At 49.0% G+C, this 17,252-nt stretch overlaps 6 protein-coding genes across 6 annotated transcripts; 2 read left to right on the plus strand and 4 right to left on the minus strand.

Annotated features, from left to right (window-relative positions):
- Window positions 1–1,101: 1,101 nt before the first annotated feature.
- On the plus strand, window positions 1,102–3,579 carry LTR84_002699 (uncharacterized protein; the record flags this gene model as incomplete). The annotated part of the gene is made up of 9 exons (XM_064846300.1): window positions 1,102–1,653; window positions 1,708–1,772; window positions 1,850–1,981; window positions 2,032–2,078; window positions 2,154–2,214; window positions 2,337–2,525; window positions 2,577–2,802; window positions 2,850–3,365; window positions 3,427–3,579. The coding sequence occupies 9 exons, from the start codon at window positions 1,102–1,104 to the stop codon at window positions 3,577–3,579; spliced, it is 1,941 nt and encodes a 646-aa protein (XP_064705910.1).
- A 1,049-nt stretch (window positions 3,580–4,628) lies between these two features.
- LTR84_002700 (uncharacterized protein) lies at window positions 4,629–5,588 on the plus strand (the record flags this gene model as incomplete). The annotated part of the gene is made up of 1 exon (XM_064846301.1): window positions 4,629–5,588. One exon carries the CDS (start codon window positions 4,629–4,631, stop codon window positions 5,586–5,588), a length of 960 nt encoding a protein of 319 aa, XP_064705911.1.
- Window positions 5,589–5,916: 328 nt separating this feature from the next.
- On the minus strand, window positions 5,917–7,659 carry LTR84_002701 (uncharacterized protein; the record flags this gene model as incomplete). Its single annotated transcript, XM_064846302.1, has 1 exon — window positions 5,917–7,659. The coding sequence occupies one exon, from the start codon at window positions 7,657–7,659 to the stop codon at window positions 5,917–5,919; it is 1,743 nt and encodes a 580-aa protein (XP_064705912.1).
- A 291-nt stretch (window positions 7,660–7,950) lies between these two features.
- On the minus strand, window positions 7,951–9,321 carry LTR84_002702 (uncharacterized protein; the record flags this gene model as incomplete). The annotated part of the gene is made up of 1 exon (XM_064846303.1): window positions 7,951–9,321. One exon carries the CDS (start codon window positions 9,319–9,321, stop codon window positions 7,951–7,953), a length of 1,371 nt encoding a protein of 456 aa, XP_064705913.1.
- Window positions 9,322–11,628: 2,307 nt separating this feature from the next.
- Window positions 11,629–12,813, minus strand: LTR84_002703 (uncharacterized protein; the record flags this gene model as incomplete). Its single annotated transcript, XM_064846304.1, has 1 exon — window positions 11,629–12,813. The coding sequence occupies one exon, from the start codon at window positions 12,811–12,813 to the stop codon at window positions 11,629–11,631; it is 1,185 nt and encodes a 394-aa protein (XP_064705914.1).
- A 671-nt stretch (window positions 12,814–13,484) lies between these two features.
- LTR84_002704 (uncharacterized protein) lies at window positions 13,485–17,036 on the minus strand (the record flags this gene model as incomplete). Its single annotated transcript, XM_064846305.1, has 1 exon — window positions 13,485–17,036. One exon carries the CDS (start codon window positions 17,034–17,036, stop codon window positions 13,485–13,487), a length of 3,552 nt encoding a protein of 1,183 aa, XP_064705915.1.
- Window positions 17,037–17,252: the final 216 nt, after the last annotated feature.

Consider the following 17,252-nt stretch of genomic DNA (forward strand, 5'->3'; position numbering starts at 1 on the left):
ATATCAAGAATCTACTTAATCTCAAAGCAGTATGTGCCCTCAAGAGCATCATATGGGTCTGCAACTGAGTCAAGTAGCTGTGGTTACGTGAATCCTTGGACTACCCACCTTATCGTCCACAGTCATTGATAATTCTTACAGCTGGCGGTCAAGGAACCTCTAGGAAGATCATTTTCCCGAGCAAAGACTCTGTGCATGTAGATGACGTCCAGAGTGCCAATTCAGACAAGAATTGATGTGGATAAAGATGCCGTTTTGTCCGCCTTATCTTGTCTCGATCAATCCCCGATAAACAGATGATGGGAAAGTTAGATGGTCGATCGGATTTTTTCAGCCTTGGTGCCCAGGCTGGGCATGTCGTCAATTGTAAGGACAAGGCTCGGCAACTGTCCCAAATGATGTCAGACAAGGCCGAGCGGCGGAAATAGGCCCACTATCAGCCTTTGCTTGTAATCCGAAGTACGTATGTCAAGGCTTTTCAATTTGTAGAACTCCTTTCACTTACACGATGGTGCTTCCAAACTCACCACATGCCATTGCGTAGCTCGACATGGATCTGTTGTCACTACTCCGTACTGCTTGTAACCTCACCCCAATGCCATGTGCGTATGATGCTACTCCGTGGGTACCCCACAAACTCCCGCTCATTGATGCGGTGGGTGTGAGGTCTTGGTCTAGCCTATTGACGTATGCCAATAGTAGCTGGACTCTATTGACCTAGCAGCACGATCTCCACTGCAGGCAAGTTTGCGGCATTGTACTGGAGACCATGGATACCAAAAGCCTTTGCTCATATATCATGTGTGGCGGGATAGGGCCTCCAATAGCTCCATATCCATATGGTGGAGGCATCAAGCATCTTGGCTGAGAACATGATTTTCAAGTACTTAGTGATCAATAAACCCACTCTCAATCCCCCAACTTTCGTTGTGGCTTCTATTGCTTCGAATCTGGGACAGGCCGTCTCTTAATACCATTCTAGCCACCGCTTGGTATTGCTTGCTTGACCATTGCTCATATCGCTTCTACTTCTGTGGCCGACGCCATCTAATCGCTGGAAAAGGTTCAGAACCCAATCATTGTGACAAAGATCTGACTGCCATGCCACCTCCAAAGGTTGATTCAGAAGCTGTTGACTTCGAAGCTGAGAAGGAACGCAATGAAATTCACGGAGCACAAAACCCTACTGGTCGTCGCCGATCTTCTTCCAACTCTTCAGTGACAGCTGCAGACAAGTATGAAGACATTCGTACCGACCACAAAGAGGGCGGCGACCCAGACCGCCGTGGAAGCAGTGGCAGCCGACGAGGTAGCTTCCGAATGCGACAGCCTTCCGTCTCCGCCCAGCTTCGCAATCCTCTTGCAGGCAAGACTGAAGCCGACGTCTTACGTGACGTCGACCAGTTCGTAACTGAAAAGGGACTGGATCAATTCCGAGACGATTTCCAGAAAGGTGCCCTACTGGCTCGCGTCGTCAACCGTGATGGTGGGTTCGAACATGTTACACAGATTAGCGAGCAGGAGAAGGAGATCCTGCGATACGAACAGACTCATCGTTGGAAACAACCTTTCATGCTTTACTTCCTCGTTGTTCTCTGTGCCGGTTCTGCTATTGTGCAGGGTATGGACCAGACCGCTGTGAATGGCGCACAAGTGAGTCAAGTTGTCAATAAATCCATATCCGCATTCCTGACTGACGTTGGCCAGGTCTTCTACTTCGAGGAATTTGGTATTACCAATGAGTGGCAGCAAGGGCTCCTTAACGGTGCACCGTAAGTTTCACTGGGTCAAATCAATCACTAAGACTCCCACTTTCTACAAAGACTGCAGCTGATCCGATTTCTCCTAGGTACTTGTTCTCTGCAGCCATAGGTTGCTGGACCAATGCTCCCCTAAACAAACTATTTGGACGTCGTGGAACCATCTTCATTTCATGCATCATATCTTTTGCCTCTTCTTTCTGGATGGCTGCTGCCAACACGTAAGTGCCGTTATTGGTGAGATAGGGATCTTTGCTGACTGTAGTTCCAGATGGATCAACCTCCTGATCGCTCGCTTTGCTCTTGGCTTCGCTGTTGGTAAGTAACGTGTAAACTTACTCCCTACCAGATCGCAAACATCATTTGAAAGATACTAATGGATAACAACTACAGGTGCTAAATCAAGTACAACTCCTGTTTATGCTGCGGAGTGTGCGCCAAAGACAATCCGAGGGTGAGTGACTCCTGCTCTGCACGCCATCATCCTCTCTGCAAGCAATATTTGAAGACTCTTTGATTTGTTGGCTTGCTTGAGCAGTTGACCACGAGAAACGATGCTAATGATTGGTTTTGTAGTGCTTTGACTATGATGTGGCAGATGTGGACTGCTTTCGGCATCATGCTGGGGTTTGTTTCTTCTCTTGCCTTTCAAAATGTCGACTTCCTGGGCGAATATTCCCAATGGCGATGGATGCTTGCTTCCACAGCGATCCCTCCATTCTTTGTCTGTATTCAAGTGTACTTCTGCCCTGAATCTCCTCGATGGTATGATCTTCGCAATCCTATCAACAATCGACAGTCGCTAACGATCGACAGGTATATGGAGAAGGGAAAATTTGACAAAGCTTTCACTGCATTCGCAAGACTACGAACCAGCAACATCCAAGCCGCTCGTGACATGTACTACGCATACAAAATGCTGGAAATTGAATCAGCCCAACGTGAAGGCAAGAATCTTTGGAAAGAATTTTTCACCGTTAAGCGCAACCGACGTGCGGCGCAGTCCTCATTTTTTGTCATGTTCATGCAACAATTTTGCGGGGTTAGTGAATCATGGAAGTCTCGTGAACCAGATACTAATTCTCATAGGTCAACGTCATCGCGTATTACAGCACGCAAATCTTCATTGATTCGGGCTTCTCACGATCGAATGCGCTATTGGTATCTTTTGGCACCGGTGTGACCAACTGGCTATTTGCCATTCCGGCGATTTATACCATTGACACATTCGGCCGTCGAAATCTCTTGTTGACAACATTCCCTCTTATGGGATTATGCTTGCTGTGGACCGGTTTCTCCTTTTGGGCACCAGAAGGCGACCTCAGATTGGGCTTGGTCGCGTCCGGAATTTACCTGTTCATGGTCATCTACAGTCCAGGCGAGGGACCAGTACCATTCACCTACTCTGCTGAGGCCTTCCCACTGTACATTCGCGACATTGGTATGAGTTTCGCCACGGCCACTTGCTGGGGCTTCAATTTCATTCTCAGTCTGACCTGGCCCGCTTTGGTGAGAGCCTTCCGACCCCAAGGCGCCTTCGCGTGGTACGCTTGCTGGAACTTCGCTGCGTTCTTCATTGCGTATTTCTTTCTTCCTGAAACAAAGGTACGTCTCACCCTTGCGTGGTTTAGGGTTTGCAACATACTTGTGGACTAACTCATTGCAGAACCTTACGCTGGAAGAGCTCGACGATGTCTTCAATGTTGGTGCGAGAGAACATGCTAAATATTATATGGATAAGGCTCCGTGGTATCTCAACAAGCATGTTTTGAGGCGAGATGTTGAACCAATCGCACCACTGTATCAATTCGATGGCTAGAGAGAAGGGAAAATCCTGCGTCACAGGAATGCTTCAGATTATGCCACATACTCAAATTGGAATATGGAATGTGTATGAGTACGTATGTTCCTGGAACAGTGAATTAGATTAAATACCTTGGACCACTTAATGTTAGAGTAATGTATGAAGAGATATGGAAACTGTGCCCCAACAGACATTGTATGAAATCTGCTGGGGCTCAGCGTGTCACTCAACGATAGCATTGAGTTGATGAGCTTAAATCCTCGGCACACGTTCGCAGTATTGCCTTTGGTACTCTGGCTCGCTCAGCGGCTATGCGAGGCTGTCGGCCCATTAATTTTCAAACGGGTACGCAATCCAAGGAATGTATCCTTGCATTTCACAGTAGCCTCAAAGTTGGGTTTCGAATGCTGGAATTAAGAGATTTATGGTGCCTGCTCGAGCATGGTCATTGTATTGAGAGCTGAATACTGACGCAGTTCGGTGGGTAGGTTTACCCCATGGGCTTAGATATCGGAAACACCCTCCCTCTTAGGTTGTGCTTGCGATAAAAGATCGGCTAGATATCGATCTGTGCAGTGTCCGACTTCATACCGGAGGGTTTGGACCTAGATACTATTCTGAAGTTGCTTGCGAATTGATTTCGGGATTATGATTTTTGCTCCGTGTATCGGCTTTATCCATATGCCCGTATCTGGTCAATGCTGGTGCCTGGTGGCTATCAGGTATTGACACCCATGTGCGGTTGGGTCCCGAGTAAATCAGACAACCTTTCGAATAACGGATGCCTGAAACTGGCTTCCTTTGGTGAGGGCATCAAGCCTGGGCGACTTCGGTTCCGCATACGTGCGTAATATTGCACTCATGCTCTGTGGCAGTGCAGTTGATGTTCGCTGAAACGATGCAATATAAGCGCAGAACAATAAATACATACTTCCATGTTATGATTATGGCAAGTAGCAATCGGTACATGCACCGTATTTCTATTTACTCAAATAAATATCATTCACAAGTCACACAGCAACCTATCCCTTGGTTCCGGAATACTCGCCTAGCATCATCCTACAATGCAGAGATTATTCAATCCTTTAGACAACGTCCACAAATTTGATCCGGACAAGCATATTCCCTCTCTCACTGGCAAGGTTATTGTGGTGACAGGGGGTAACTCTGGGTGTGGGAAGGAGACTGTGCTCCAACTTGCCAAACATAACCCGAAGCGCATATATCTGGCTGCGCGCAGCAAGGCCAAATACGACGATGCAATGAAGGCAATCACAGCCGCTGTCCCAAACTCAAGTAACTTCGTCACATTCTTAGAACTTGACCTGGCCTCCTTGGAGAGTGTCAAAAATGCGAGCGATATCGTCCTGCGAGAGTGTGACAGACTAGATATCCTCGTCAACAACGCCGGCATTATGGCTGTTCCACACGGCCTCACGAAGGACGGCTTCGAAATCCAATTCGGCACAAACCATATGGGCCACGCCCTTTTGACCCGTCAACTCCTCCCACTGCTGGAAAAGGCGGCAAAGGAGCCATCCTCCGACGTCCGAATAATCAACCTCTCCTCCATCGGCCACACAATGGCACCCGATCAAGGGATCAAATTCGACGAGGTCAAGACGTCCATGACCTCACAATATCCCATACGACTTTACGGCTCAAGCAAGCTTGCAAACATACTTTATACGCGTGAGCTTGCGCATCGCTATCCAGATATCCTCAGTGTTTCTGTCCATCCCGGTAGAGTGGAAACAAATCTCGGGAGTAGCGTTCATGAGCAGGGTGGATTCCTCCACAGGGTTTCCCAGGTCTCCGATTTTCTGATTAAACCGCACTCTGTCCAGGCAGGCGCATTGAATCAGATTTGGGCGGCTACGTGGAAGCGGTCCGATATTGTGAATGGGGCGTATTATGTCCCTGCTGGCAAGGAGAATGATGGGTCGAAGTTGAGCCGGGACGTCAAACTTCGTGAGAAGCTGTGGGCGTGGACGGAGGAGCAATTGGTTGCACTGGGGTATTGAGGAGCGATAGACTTGCGAACCTTATCAAGCTAACTTTTCACTTCATTGGCGAAGTCCGTGTACCCCTAATTGCGTCTCTGGAACGTAGTCGAAGTGCTTGGCTATGACCATTGCCTGGTAAGGATGTTTTTGAATTGAATGCATACTAGATCATGACCTTCGAGCATATCGAGGTTGTTGGATCATGCTCTCCAGCAGAGAAAAGCGGTGTACTTAAATGCAGAGTACGGGGTAGGCCCGGCGTGCTCAGTATGCAAGTTGCCGACATGTCGAATCGGAATTAAAAGGGGCAGAGGCCAATATCCGGTGCAATTGGGCTCACTCAATCTCATTCACCGAGAAGCCAGCCTGGAGATTGCATGATGTTCTGTCCAGTGCATGCCGCCTCAACACAAGCCGCCAGACTTCCAAAAAACACTCCGCGGTTGACCATTCCTGGAGCATAGTGTGCATATTTCGCCGAATTAGTCATGATATTCCGCGCATCTTCGGGAATTATAGGTTCCCCAAGCATACACCAGCACGTATCGGTGATTACTTGCGCACCGAAATCTTGAATCGCACGCAAGTGGCCCGTCTTCTCTGCCTGTTCGAGTGTGGCTCTACTCGTGGTTATGGTCATGTGAACATGATGATGTTTTTTCCGTTCGGAACAAAGCGATGCGAGCTGCGCAAATTCTTCCAACGAAAAATGGGGATTTCCGAGGGATACCAGAGATACAGAAAAATCCGAGGCTGTGTTGAGCTTGGCCCAGCATTCCTTCACGTCCAACAATTGGATTGTTGCTGACGGAATGGATCCCCTTAACGCTGCCGCTGACTGGGCTTCGGGAGTCACTCCAACGATATGAAACATTGCAGCGGAGGCTGTTGTGGCGAATGCCGCGCCAAATGCTTTGAGGTCGGACATAGTGGGTTGAGCATGTTCCAAGCCAAAGATCAATGGGATCTTTGGACCAGACAGCTTGCCAGCAAGGTATCCGATCAATGGCCAGAAAGCATCATCAGGCTGAGACACTTTGGGGACAAGGATCTCTAGAACTGGTAGACGATTTTGTTCAATATGGCATCCGGCCATGGGCGCCCTACCGGTCAAGGCAATGCAGACGTCAAGGAAATCAGGATACTTCTGGGTTTTGGCACCGAGAACACTGTTGGCGAAGACCACAGCATTGGACTCGGCCCAGCCAATATTCTCACCTGCTTTGGGCGCCGTGTCGAGCAAATAAGGAGCGCAAGTAAAGCTCATCAATGCACCCATGTTCATGTATGTATCGGCCAGCTTCTGTGCCTGATTTGCCATCTCCGGGTCCATGTCGAGCTCCTTCCATTTACGAGAATCGATTGAGATCGAATTGAGAGTTGTTGGTACGGAGAACCTACCACCCATACCCAGAAGCTTTTGTGCAAACTCAAGGCCGCCGGGACCTGTATATATGCATGCATCGATATGGACTTGAGTAACATTCAAGAGAGCCTCGGCCCCCTGAAGGCTAGCCATGGTTAGTAAAATCTCCATAGCTATCTGTGTAGCTTTTCCGTTAGCACCAGACAGCATCATGTCATCCTTTCCACTCAGTTTGATATTTGTTTGAGCTATATTGGTCTGTGATGGTAACTGTGGTCGGAGAGGGCAAAGTCCTCTGAAAAGGCTCGCACCAATGATAGTGAGATGTTCTTGGTCCTGGAGTGTTGAAAAATCTTCCGCTCGTAACACAACAACTGGAATTGAAAGTTGAAATATTGCTTTGGCAACAACTACACCCAGTGTTAAGATCTCGTCGAATGTCTGAAACACGAAAGCTGTAGGACCCATCTTCCTTAGGAGGAGTTCCAGCAACACTCCACTGCCAGAACATGATCCTCTTCCAGCGGGTATTGCAACAATGCGATCTGTTACACACTGACCTTGGAGCGGGTGGTGCTGATCAACTATCACGCCCGTTCTCGAATCAACACCACCCCAAAAGCTCAAGCTAACATTCGACCAGAGAAGTTCCCCAGATGCTTGGCCGTCGACCAAGCTGCGGCCAACTAATCGTACAGCTTCCACTGAGGTGTTGACGTCCATCTGGCTCCAGTCCTATGCCTGAGCATCCTATGACACGATGTATGATTATGTAGTCGGAGATTGAAATCAAGATCAAAAAAGAAAGAAAGAGAACTGCAATTCTGGTACGGTGAAGTTTTATTCTGATGTAGGCTCTACGGTGGATCGAAAGCTTGGCGAAGTCGACGAGTGTCTGCAAAACATTTCTTCAAACGACATAGTATCGTCCTGCACGCTTTAGTATATAATGATGGCTTGAGACACTCATCCTTATGTAACGAAAGCTAGCGCATAAATCCTCAGCATCTCTTCTTAGAGGGCGACTGCTTTGACTCTGAAATTAAACATGCAGTCCGGCAGCGCATTGGTGTTGTCCATTGCCAGAAAGCTCTCGAAATCCGCAACGCCACCACCATTCCCACCATTACAATTTTCTGCGTTGCTAACCACGGCTCCGATATCCAATCCTGCATCTTGAAGTGCGAAGATATTGTTTCCCATCCTTGCATCCTCGATCACATTGCCACCGCCATCAATTCCGTTGATTCGGAACAAGGCACAGCCACGCCCAACTGAGAATCCGTTTTCCGCTCTGCAAACGGTTCCAGGTTTGCCAGGTGGATCCGCCAACTCGGTCAAGTCGACAGTCACGTCGTAACCCATTACTGTCAGGACCGAGCTCACTATCCAATTCTGCAGCTGCTTTTGCATCTGTGCCGCTAGATCAGAGCGCTGGGGAACGTCATCAAGGAACATACCGCCTTCAGCGTTCTGAAATGCATAGGTATTTTGCACATCTGCTGCATTTTCAATTATTTGCGGATCCTTGTTGGCTCCAAATACCTGATCGAGTATTTTCTGAAGTCTTGCCTGTGTTCCGGTCACCATGTTCGCTAGCTGCTGTTTGAGCTGATCTTCTGTTGCAGTGACCTCCTGGTCAATAGCCTCGTTGGCCTGGATAATGCTTACGATGTCATTGGAGTCGTCCTTCAGGTCGGATTGGGTTTTATTGAAGATCAGCCGAAACTTCTTCATGAATGTCGTTGCCGCTTTGATCTCTCCCCCAATCGGCAGGATGTCGGTCACAATATCCGCAATTAGACTGAACACGGCTGGTGCGATTGGTTGCTTCTTTGGTGCCAGTGCTTTGACCATTGTGTCGATGAATCCCGAGCTCGTGATTGCATCTGCAGCGTCTTGAATGGCATCATGGTGATTCTGCAGGCCTTGCCACATGTTGATGTAGTTCTGCACTACAAAAGCCGCTTCAGGTGCGATGAAATTCGCACAGAAAGTTGACTCCAGTCCGTCGAAAGCGCAGTCAGTCCCGACATCCGGGTTTGACAGAGACGGTACAGAGCAGCTGCTGGACCCAAAGCTTGAGCAGTCGAAGCCGTCGAATGGGTTTTCAGTGGGTGTATCTTGAGATACGAAAAATTTGGGGAAGTTGTCTGAAGTACCAAACTGATTTATGAATCCTAAGAGGAACGCGTCGATGTTGAATGTGTTCCAGTTCTCTGTTGTCAGATCGCCAGATCCACAAGCTGTAACGTGGTTGACGCCAAGAGAGCAAAAGGTCTGACGGCTTTTGAGCTCATGGCCAATTCCATTGTTCTTCAAAGACTGCGAAAGTGCGAATATCGGCAGAAACGCAAGCAATGTAACGGAGATCGCGGTAGGCATTGTCGAACTCCAACTGGGCTCGAATGATTCTGAAGTGCCACTGCAGTAAGTCGCTCGAGATGTGCAGATATCTGTTATGGATGTATAGGTAGGAATGGCCTAATTTTCGCTCTGATTTTGGAAAAGGCTATCGTTATACTTATACCACATCAGCAGAACGCTGCTTTTGATCCCTAGGATTGCGGTTTCGAAGAGGCTCAATCTGTACGGGTGCGGCGAATGGGGCCAAGGTGACTTTGTCGGCATGGTCAAGGGATTCCACATTGCACATAAAGCCTTACAGATTGCAAGCCTATCAGAGTGTGCGATGTGAATATTGTACACCCTAAAAATAAATAGAAGGTGACAAAGAGAAAGCTTTGCGCCTCGCTCCAACCCACAGAAATCAAGGGGCGACGCTGGTGCAACAGCGTCAAAGTACACACCCGTTGCATATCCACCGAGTCCCACATAAAGCGCGACAACTACGGCTTACGATGCATCCAGGGCTTTGCAAGATAGCGGTCAAAAATCATCCTGCTGCGAAAACAAGTAATTGAGCCTGAGGTCTGGTCCTCGATGACGAGCGGGTACCTCCAAAAAGAACGGCAGTGGAAGCGAATTCATTCCTTAGATCAAGTTTTTGTGGCAATCTGCCATCAGGGTCATCGAAATGCTTAGAAGTGGAAGGGAAGCATCAATGTGGCAATCGGCCACCTCATGGCAAGCATAGCAACAGGTGACTAATCAGACACCACAATCACCTAGCAGAACGGTTAAAAAATCTCCCAGTACTTCTCGAGTCACTATAGTTCCCGAATGAGATCCGTTTCAGGGAAAATCGAGTGCCTATCATTCGTACGCCACGTCGAACACGGGGAACCGAATGGAGAAGGCAGTGGCGTCAAGCCATGGGAGGAGGCGAGTGAGAAGCTAATTCTTCCACGTTGCATTTGAAGTGCACCGATAAGCTATTCTAAGCATTTAGAATTGATTCTCGCTTCTGCAAGGCCGTGTTTCGCGATGCAAGGTTGTCCTTAGCAAACTAGTGTTTGAAAATAAGGTGGGTTTTCATTTTTTCCTATTAAAGACTTTGGTGCCTTGAATATCCGCTCAGCCTCGTCAACCCCAAAACTATTAGTACGTCTGGTCTCAAGTCAAGATATAACCACCACAACAGAGGATCTTAGGCTCAAGTCCATTTTGAAAGAACAACACGGGCATTCGCACCCTGGCTTTACTCAAGGATACAAAGTCCCTAGTTTAGAGAATGGAGCCTCTCCGCCTTCTGCAACCCGAGTACAACAACACGGATTCATCCACGGCTTCTGCGACGGCTAAATATCGACGGAAGAGACAGGCAGTTCCGCATTCCTTTCGTGTGGGCGTGCGAATCACAACCCTAGCTGTCGGTATAGCCATTGTTGGAGTACTCGGACATGCCGCGGCGGTCTGGTTTTCAACACGCTATGTTGTACAACAACTGCCTGATGGCAGCCGACAGCGAGCATGGCCTGCACATATGAACCTTTGGCCGATGTGGGTCATGCTGGGGGCTGCAGTCATTGCGGTTGTCATACAAACACTTGCGCTCTTGACACTTTGTGGATGCGTAAGTCCAACAACCCAAACCCTTTCTGAAACTCTGCAGCTTTGCTGGGTAACCTAGTTTTTTTGTTCAGTGGTGATGCTTACTTTTATTCTAATAGGTTCGTCGACTGCGCGAGTCAGAAGGCTTGCATTCATGGACCGTCTTCATCACTTCAGCGTTGGGCATAGCTGCTTGGCTCGCAGCGGCCATTTACTTCAAGCTGCAGAACAGGAGGGGCCAGGCGAATTGGGACCTGTGGTCTTGGTCCTGTGGACACAAGTCACTTGAAAATGGCAAGATGTCTTTTGAAGCAATGTGTGTCAAGATGGTAAGTCGCTCCTTCTTCCCTGGCTGAGGTATTTTGATGGTTCGACTCACTCCACGTGACGTTCTAGAAATTTACATTTACCGCATCCATAATCATCGCGTCACTAGAGATGATCAGTCTAGGGATCTTTGGGCTGATACTGGCAGAAGCTCGGGAAGAGGGAGGTGGTTACCGCAAGATAGTGGCGGAGAAGAGATGACCTTGCGTGAACGGTGATCTGGAAACAAGAGTAGTTAGCTAAAGACTCTGGAAGCCGGGAACCTCGTTGCCGAAGCCATAAGCAAACAAGATGGGTTACAAGGGTTCCCGGCGGCGTCAATATGGGGAAGTCTCGCAAGGCAGAAGAAGGGTTTCGTCCACGATAATTGGTGAAAATTGAATATTATTTTTGTGTCCTTGTAGAATCGACCTATGCTCGCTGCCCGAAAACTCGTATCCTCTTGACTCCGCCATCTGGTATGATGGTCATTTTGACATGCGTCCAAACAAATCCGTCCGGCGGAGCAGTCACAGCCAGCTCTTCATTTTCGAAAATGTGCTCTGTGTCAGCCTTTGTGCTCTTCTCGCCTTTGACCAATTCCACCCAACCTGGTGCATCATGCTTCGGGTCACTCTCGGTCCCAAGAGCAGCCTTCGCCACTTCTGTAGCCAATGCTTCAACTTTAACAGCGCGAGGGAAGTTACCTCGGAAGTCTTTCGTGTCGACCACAACCTTGGAAATATTTCGGCCTTTCAGCCCAAGTTTGACGATCACCCAATCCGTATGGCCTTGGGTTCTGCTTCTAGCGGTTTCCCAACCATCGCCCATATCCTTTCCGCGACCGGGTAGCAACAAGTAGGATTTGCCGCCAAAGTGTTGATCAGAACATTCAACAGCGACACCTCCATTGAGTGCGCTCGCCAGATCTTCGACAGGTCTTTCACCACCGGCTGCTTGTACTGGTAATGGTGGAGGTACGACTCGTCCATATACGCGTAGTCTGGCAATCCCGCCATCCGGATATTGCTTCAATCTCAAATGAGTGAACTCTTTGTTTGACACAGCAGGTCCCGACAGTTTCCAAGCCTGTCTTTGCGATGGACCGCATTTGGAAGGTGGGAGGATTTCAGTCCAGTTCTGAAATCCTTCAGTCTCAACACCACTTTCCTTCTCTTGTTCTGTAGTCAAAAATACTCCATCTACCCCTGCAAATGGAGCCTCATTTCCGTTGAAATAGGCTGTGTCAACTTCGATGGCATCAATTATCCCAACGGCACCGAGCTTTATCACAACCCAGTCATACTCTTTCGTGTTATGCCTCCTCGTCTCCCAACCGTCGTACCAGGCACCTGTATGTACGAAATATCCAGCTTTACGTATCGGTGGACCGGCGGTCAGGAGGTTGGACGCAGAGGCAAAGTACTCGTCTGAGAATGAGAGGACTTGAGCACCAAGAACGGTAGTTGATAGATTTGTGGACGACGAGAACGTCGCATCTATAAGTGCCGCAGGAATAGGTGTGACCTTCACCCTGGAGGTCGAAGATGAGGAAGAAGGCAAGACCTTGTCGACCACTACTTCAGCCATGGCTTGAGGCTCGACGTGGACTTCCATTTTCTCGGTAGTAATTTCAAGGGTCTGGTGAGTCTTTCTGGCTGGCCAACATATGAGTAGTTAAGTATGTGTGTGCCGTGAGATCTCCTGCAGCTCAATATTATTTTGCGAGGAAAGTGCTACGCCGTCGCCCAAGAATTTGGTGGAGGAATTTGGACCCAGAAAATGCACAAATTCATTTCCCCATTTCCATGTGCCCAACAGGGCGTCGGCGGCCTCCGACACCCTATGTCTTGCGTGCTACCTGTCGAGCTGGGGAATTCCTTTAGATGATGCCCCTCAGATCAGCTTGCCACGCAAATATCCCTGCCGCAATCACCCCGCATGCGTTCAAATCCGCAGGCACGTGAAACCGGAAGAATGAGTAAATCCGCCGATATGACGTAAGAATGATCACGTGGGAAAAACGCCCCCCTAAGCTGAGCCTTCTTTGGGGCCTTAATATGATTTCATTGATACTTCCTTTTTGTAGAAAAAGAAGGTAAGGACGATAAGATGGTGGGAAATCAGGACAGGCACTGATCTTCAGTGCACGAGACTTGAGGCGCCCACCTCGCTCCCCACCAAGGAATTGAAATTTTGATTTTTCGAGCCGACAAGTTAAAAACTTCCCACATCGCATTTCTTGGTCTACTAGATCCTTTCGCGGTTTCCTGATTTTCATATCCCGTCTAAGCACCGCCAAAGACCAAAATGTTCTGAATACCTACTCGTCCAAAGCCAGGCTCACGCAGCAGCTGTTGGCCCTGGTGAGCTGGAAATTCGGCCACGACAAGTACCCTAATATTCTCATGGTCGACACCAGCTTCAGTCAACAGCTGGAGTATCGCACAAAGTGTGTGGCCGGTGGAAAGCACATCGTCGACCACGATCACCGAGGCATGTCTTTTCAGCATATTTCGTTCCAACTTAATTCGAAGTTTCCCAGAGGCCTGTGATGCAAATGACGAGATGAACGATCTGGGCTTAACGACCGAGATTGTGGGTGGAGGCAGTTTGCCAGCTTCACGAATCAACAGCAATCGCTTATTGAGCCGTAACGTAAGAGCCGATGCAAAAAGGAATCCGCCGGCCTCACAGCCTACTGCCGCGTCGACATTGCTCCAGGTACTGAGTTGAGGTTGCATAAGAGAACTGCAAAGGACCATCCCATCTGGCTCCTGGCAGATATTGAGAATGTGGCGAAATTCAATGCCTGGTGTTGAAAAATCAGGTACAGAACGCACCATATCAGCTAAGCGCTGCACGCCCTCGTCAATCAAAGGAGCAAGGTAACATGAGTCGAAAGTCTTAGCACTATCAGACCCGGACTTATTGTTATCGAAGATAAATTCGGGCTGAGAATACTGTAGTGTCGACTTCGATTTCCCTTTGATCTCATTGGAGTTCGTGGCGTATGTTTCCTGTTCATCAATACTGTGGCACCCTCGACGAACTTGCCGCGTCCTCTGACCAGCTTGGACGTGAACCTCGACGATCTTAATGCTAGGTACAAGGTGCGCAAAGGCTGCGACCGGTGCATCTTCCCTCATTCCAGTGATCATCAGTACACCTGAGTCCAAAGGCAAATTCACAGCAGCTAGGAAATTTTCTTGCAGCAGCTGCGGGCGTTGTTGAAGTTGTTCATTATAGAACTTCGTTAATTTCGCTCGATGTTGTTCCTTGTAGGCACGGTTCCGAAGCAGGAAGTCCACGTTGGCACCAGTTGCCTGTGCGTATTCTCGCTTGATGGCTTCACTGATGCTGACTACCCGTACTGCGAAGTCGTCACGAATGCGAGAGAGAGCTTCGGCCCAGATATCAGCGCAGTAGTCCTTGCCAACGCCGCTTTCGCCTGTGACAAGGATAATGAGTTTCTGTTTCTCGGGTGCTTTCAGTAGTGGACAGCCATAAGCTAGCACATTGTGCGGGTCAAGGGTTTTCTTGAGGGCGGCTAATCGCGGCAGGTTGTTTCCAAAGGCCTTGAGTGCCAAAGCGGCATCTCTAGGGTCCGGACCTAGGTCAGCTCCGTAGACGCCACAGCACAATGGCAGCAGTCGCTCAGTGACACTGTAGACCCAGTGTACAACAGCTTGTGTCACTCCACTGTTGTCTTGATCGCGTGGCCACACGCCGGTGATCACACATGCATAGTCCCAATCTCGGCAACCGAAAGCAGTATCTTTGGGTGCGACTTGACGCACAACACCTCCACCGTGCAGCAGGTGAATATAGCATAGGGGAGAAGGACGACTCTCCATAGCCAACACTAATTTCTCCGTGGTATGCGCCATTCCAATGTCTTTCAAGAACAAACATCGTTTGAATGAAGAAGTCTTGCCACCGGCATGACCGCCATGCATTCCCGACATGTACATTTCCGCATCGAACAAACTGACGCTGTCCAATGCTATAACCTTAGCTTGCGTGTCCCAAATTCTGTCTACCGTAGGTACAAGGACCCCGAGGTCCTGACTAGTTGTAGTTGATTCGAACATGGAGACTCCGAGACGTAATTGCCCGCCCTCCTGGTAGAGATATGCATCTGCAGCACAATTTTGAGGGAGCCTGCAGGAAATGCGGTTATCAAAGGCACTAAGGCTTCGTTGTGCTTCGAAATTGTTGTTGAGAGGGACATCCCAGTGTCGGGTCATGAATGTTGGTGCTGCATAGGCCTTGAAAGTGACACTGATCACGATGCCAAAGTTGGTCCCAGCCCCTCTGGTCGCCCACAGCAACTCGCGATCATTTTCAGCGCGAACGGCACCAGCGATCTGATGTTGGCTTGGTACAGAGCCAATGTAGAGCACACGGGCAGAGTCGACGCTGACCAGAACGGCACCGATGATCGAGTCACACGCAAGTCCATGTGATCTAGCTAGGTGTTCGATCCCGCCTTGCAGCCAAAGCCCAGCACCTACGCTTGGACGAGCCCCGAGTGGAACTGTCAAACCTCTTGCCTTAGTTTCCCGGATGATGTCTCCAGTTTTACAGCCAGAGCCAACGAAAACGAGAGGTCCGGGTTGGGTTTCGAGCTGATCATCTCCTTCAGTCAAAACGTGGATCTGGTCAAAGGCGCCCATGTCAACTGCCACAACATTCGACTGAAGGCAATGGCCACTATGATTACCACTAACCACAGTAAGGCGAGTTCCATGCTCCAGAGCCCATTGAACGCATTTCTGGACATGTCGAGTCTCAGTCGGCCTCACAAGGGCTGTGGGATGAAGAGATCTCGCTTCAAAGCTTTTGACTGCCATGCCCCCACTGATCAATGGCACTTGCCTCGTCAATTCTGGCAACGAGGTTGCATGCTTGTCAAAAGCCACCATGGTATTGGGTGAGCTGAAGGAGAGATGGTCAGGATAAGCCTCGTCACGGTGCCCCATGGTACGGCAGATCTGACGCCATTTAACTCGGACACTGCCGGCGATATTCGCATCCTCCACCACGAACCCGGCCAGGAAGGGTGCAAATCTGTCCAGTACTTCATCATCATCGTCCACACGGACGACACCAGGGAAGGTCGCGCTTCGACTACACACAAGACCGTCAGTTTGGAGAGCCTCCCCTCGGTGGAAAACCAGTACCATTCCATGCTGTGGCTGTTCAACGAGCATCTCCAGTGCCCGTTCGATGAATTTCCGCTTTGGTTTCATGCCATACATGCTGTGACAGAACAATATAACATTGAATTGTCCGTCCAGATCGGACAGCATGTCATCGGGCACCGTCTCTGCTTTGTGCTGGATTTGAAACGGAGATCTATTGATACTGCCGGGCTCCTGCAGAGAGGGGAGTGGAATCTCATTATTGGCAATAGGAGAAAGCCATTGCTCCAATTTTGTGGCGAAAAGCTCATTGGGCTCAAAAGCAAAGTACTTTGTGATCTTGTCCCTCTGATGACCAGGTAAATATCCTAGCACACTTTCAGGACCAGGTCCAATTTCTAACACTGAGATGTTGTCAATGGATCTGAGAAGTAGATTAAAGAGCTGAAGCAATTGAAGAATAATGAAATCTTGGTACGTCCTATATTCCGCGTTCCTGGCCAAGATCTCAAACCCATTGCTGTACTGCTCGTCAGATAATGGCAGCTCCAATGAATCTCCGATTAATGAACCTGCCTGCCTCAGGTCTAGCTTGAGGGAGTTGAGGGTCTCCGTTGTCAAGGTGGTGGCAATATGGAAGACCTTACTTGGATTTGCAATGAGGGAGAAACATACAGAACTAGATATAACCATAGATTATTTTGCCCAGTTTATCGTGTAAAACTAAGCTTAAGGTGGTCGAACGCTGCTGGTGCATCGTGGCATTATGCATCGACGACGCCAACGGTAGCCATCCAACACATCCGAACGCGTGCCGCATTTCATAGTCTCTCGAGAGAAGAGATGGTCTCTGCAGCTGTCCGGTTCTCTGTTTGTGTAAAACACAGGGTGCAAGATCATTGGGACACG

The sequence above is a fragment of the Exophiala bonariae genome (assembly GCF_035927105.1).
Source record: "Exophiala bonariae strain CCFEE 5792 chromosome Unknown scaffold_14, whole genome shotgun sequence".
NCBI classification, from domain to species: domain Eukaryota; kingdom Fungi; phylum Ascomycota; class Eurotiomycetes; order Chaetothyriales; family Herpotrichiellaceae; genus Exophiala; species Exophiala bonariae.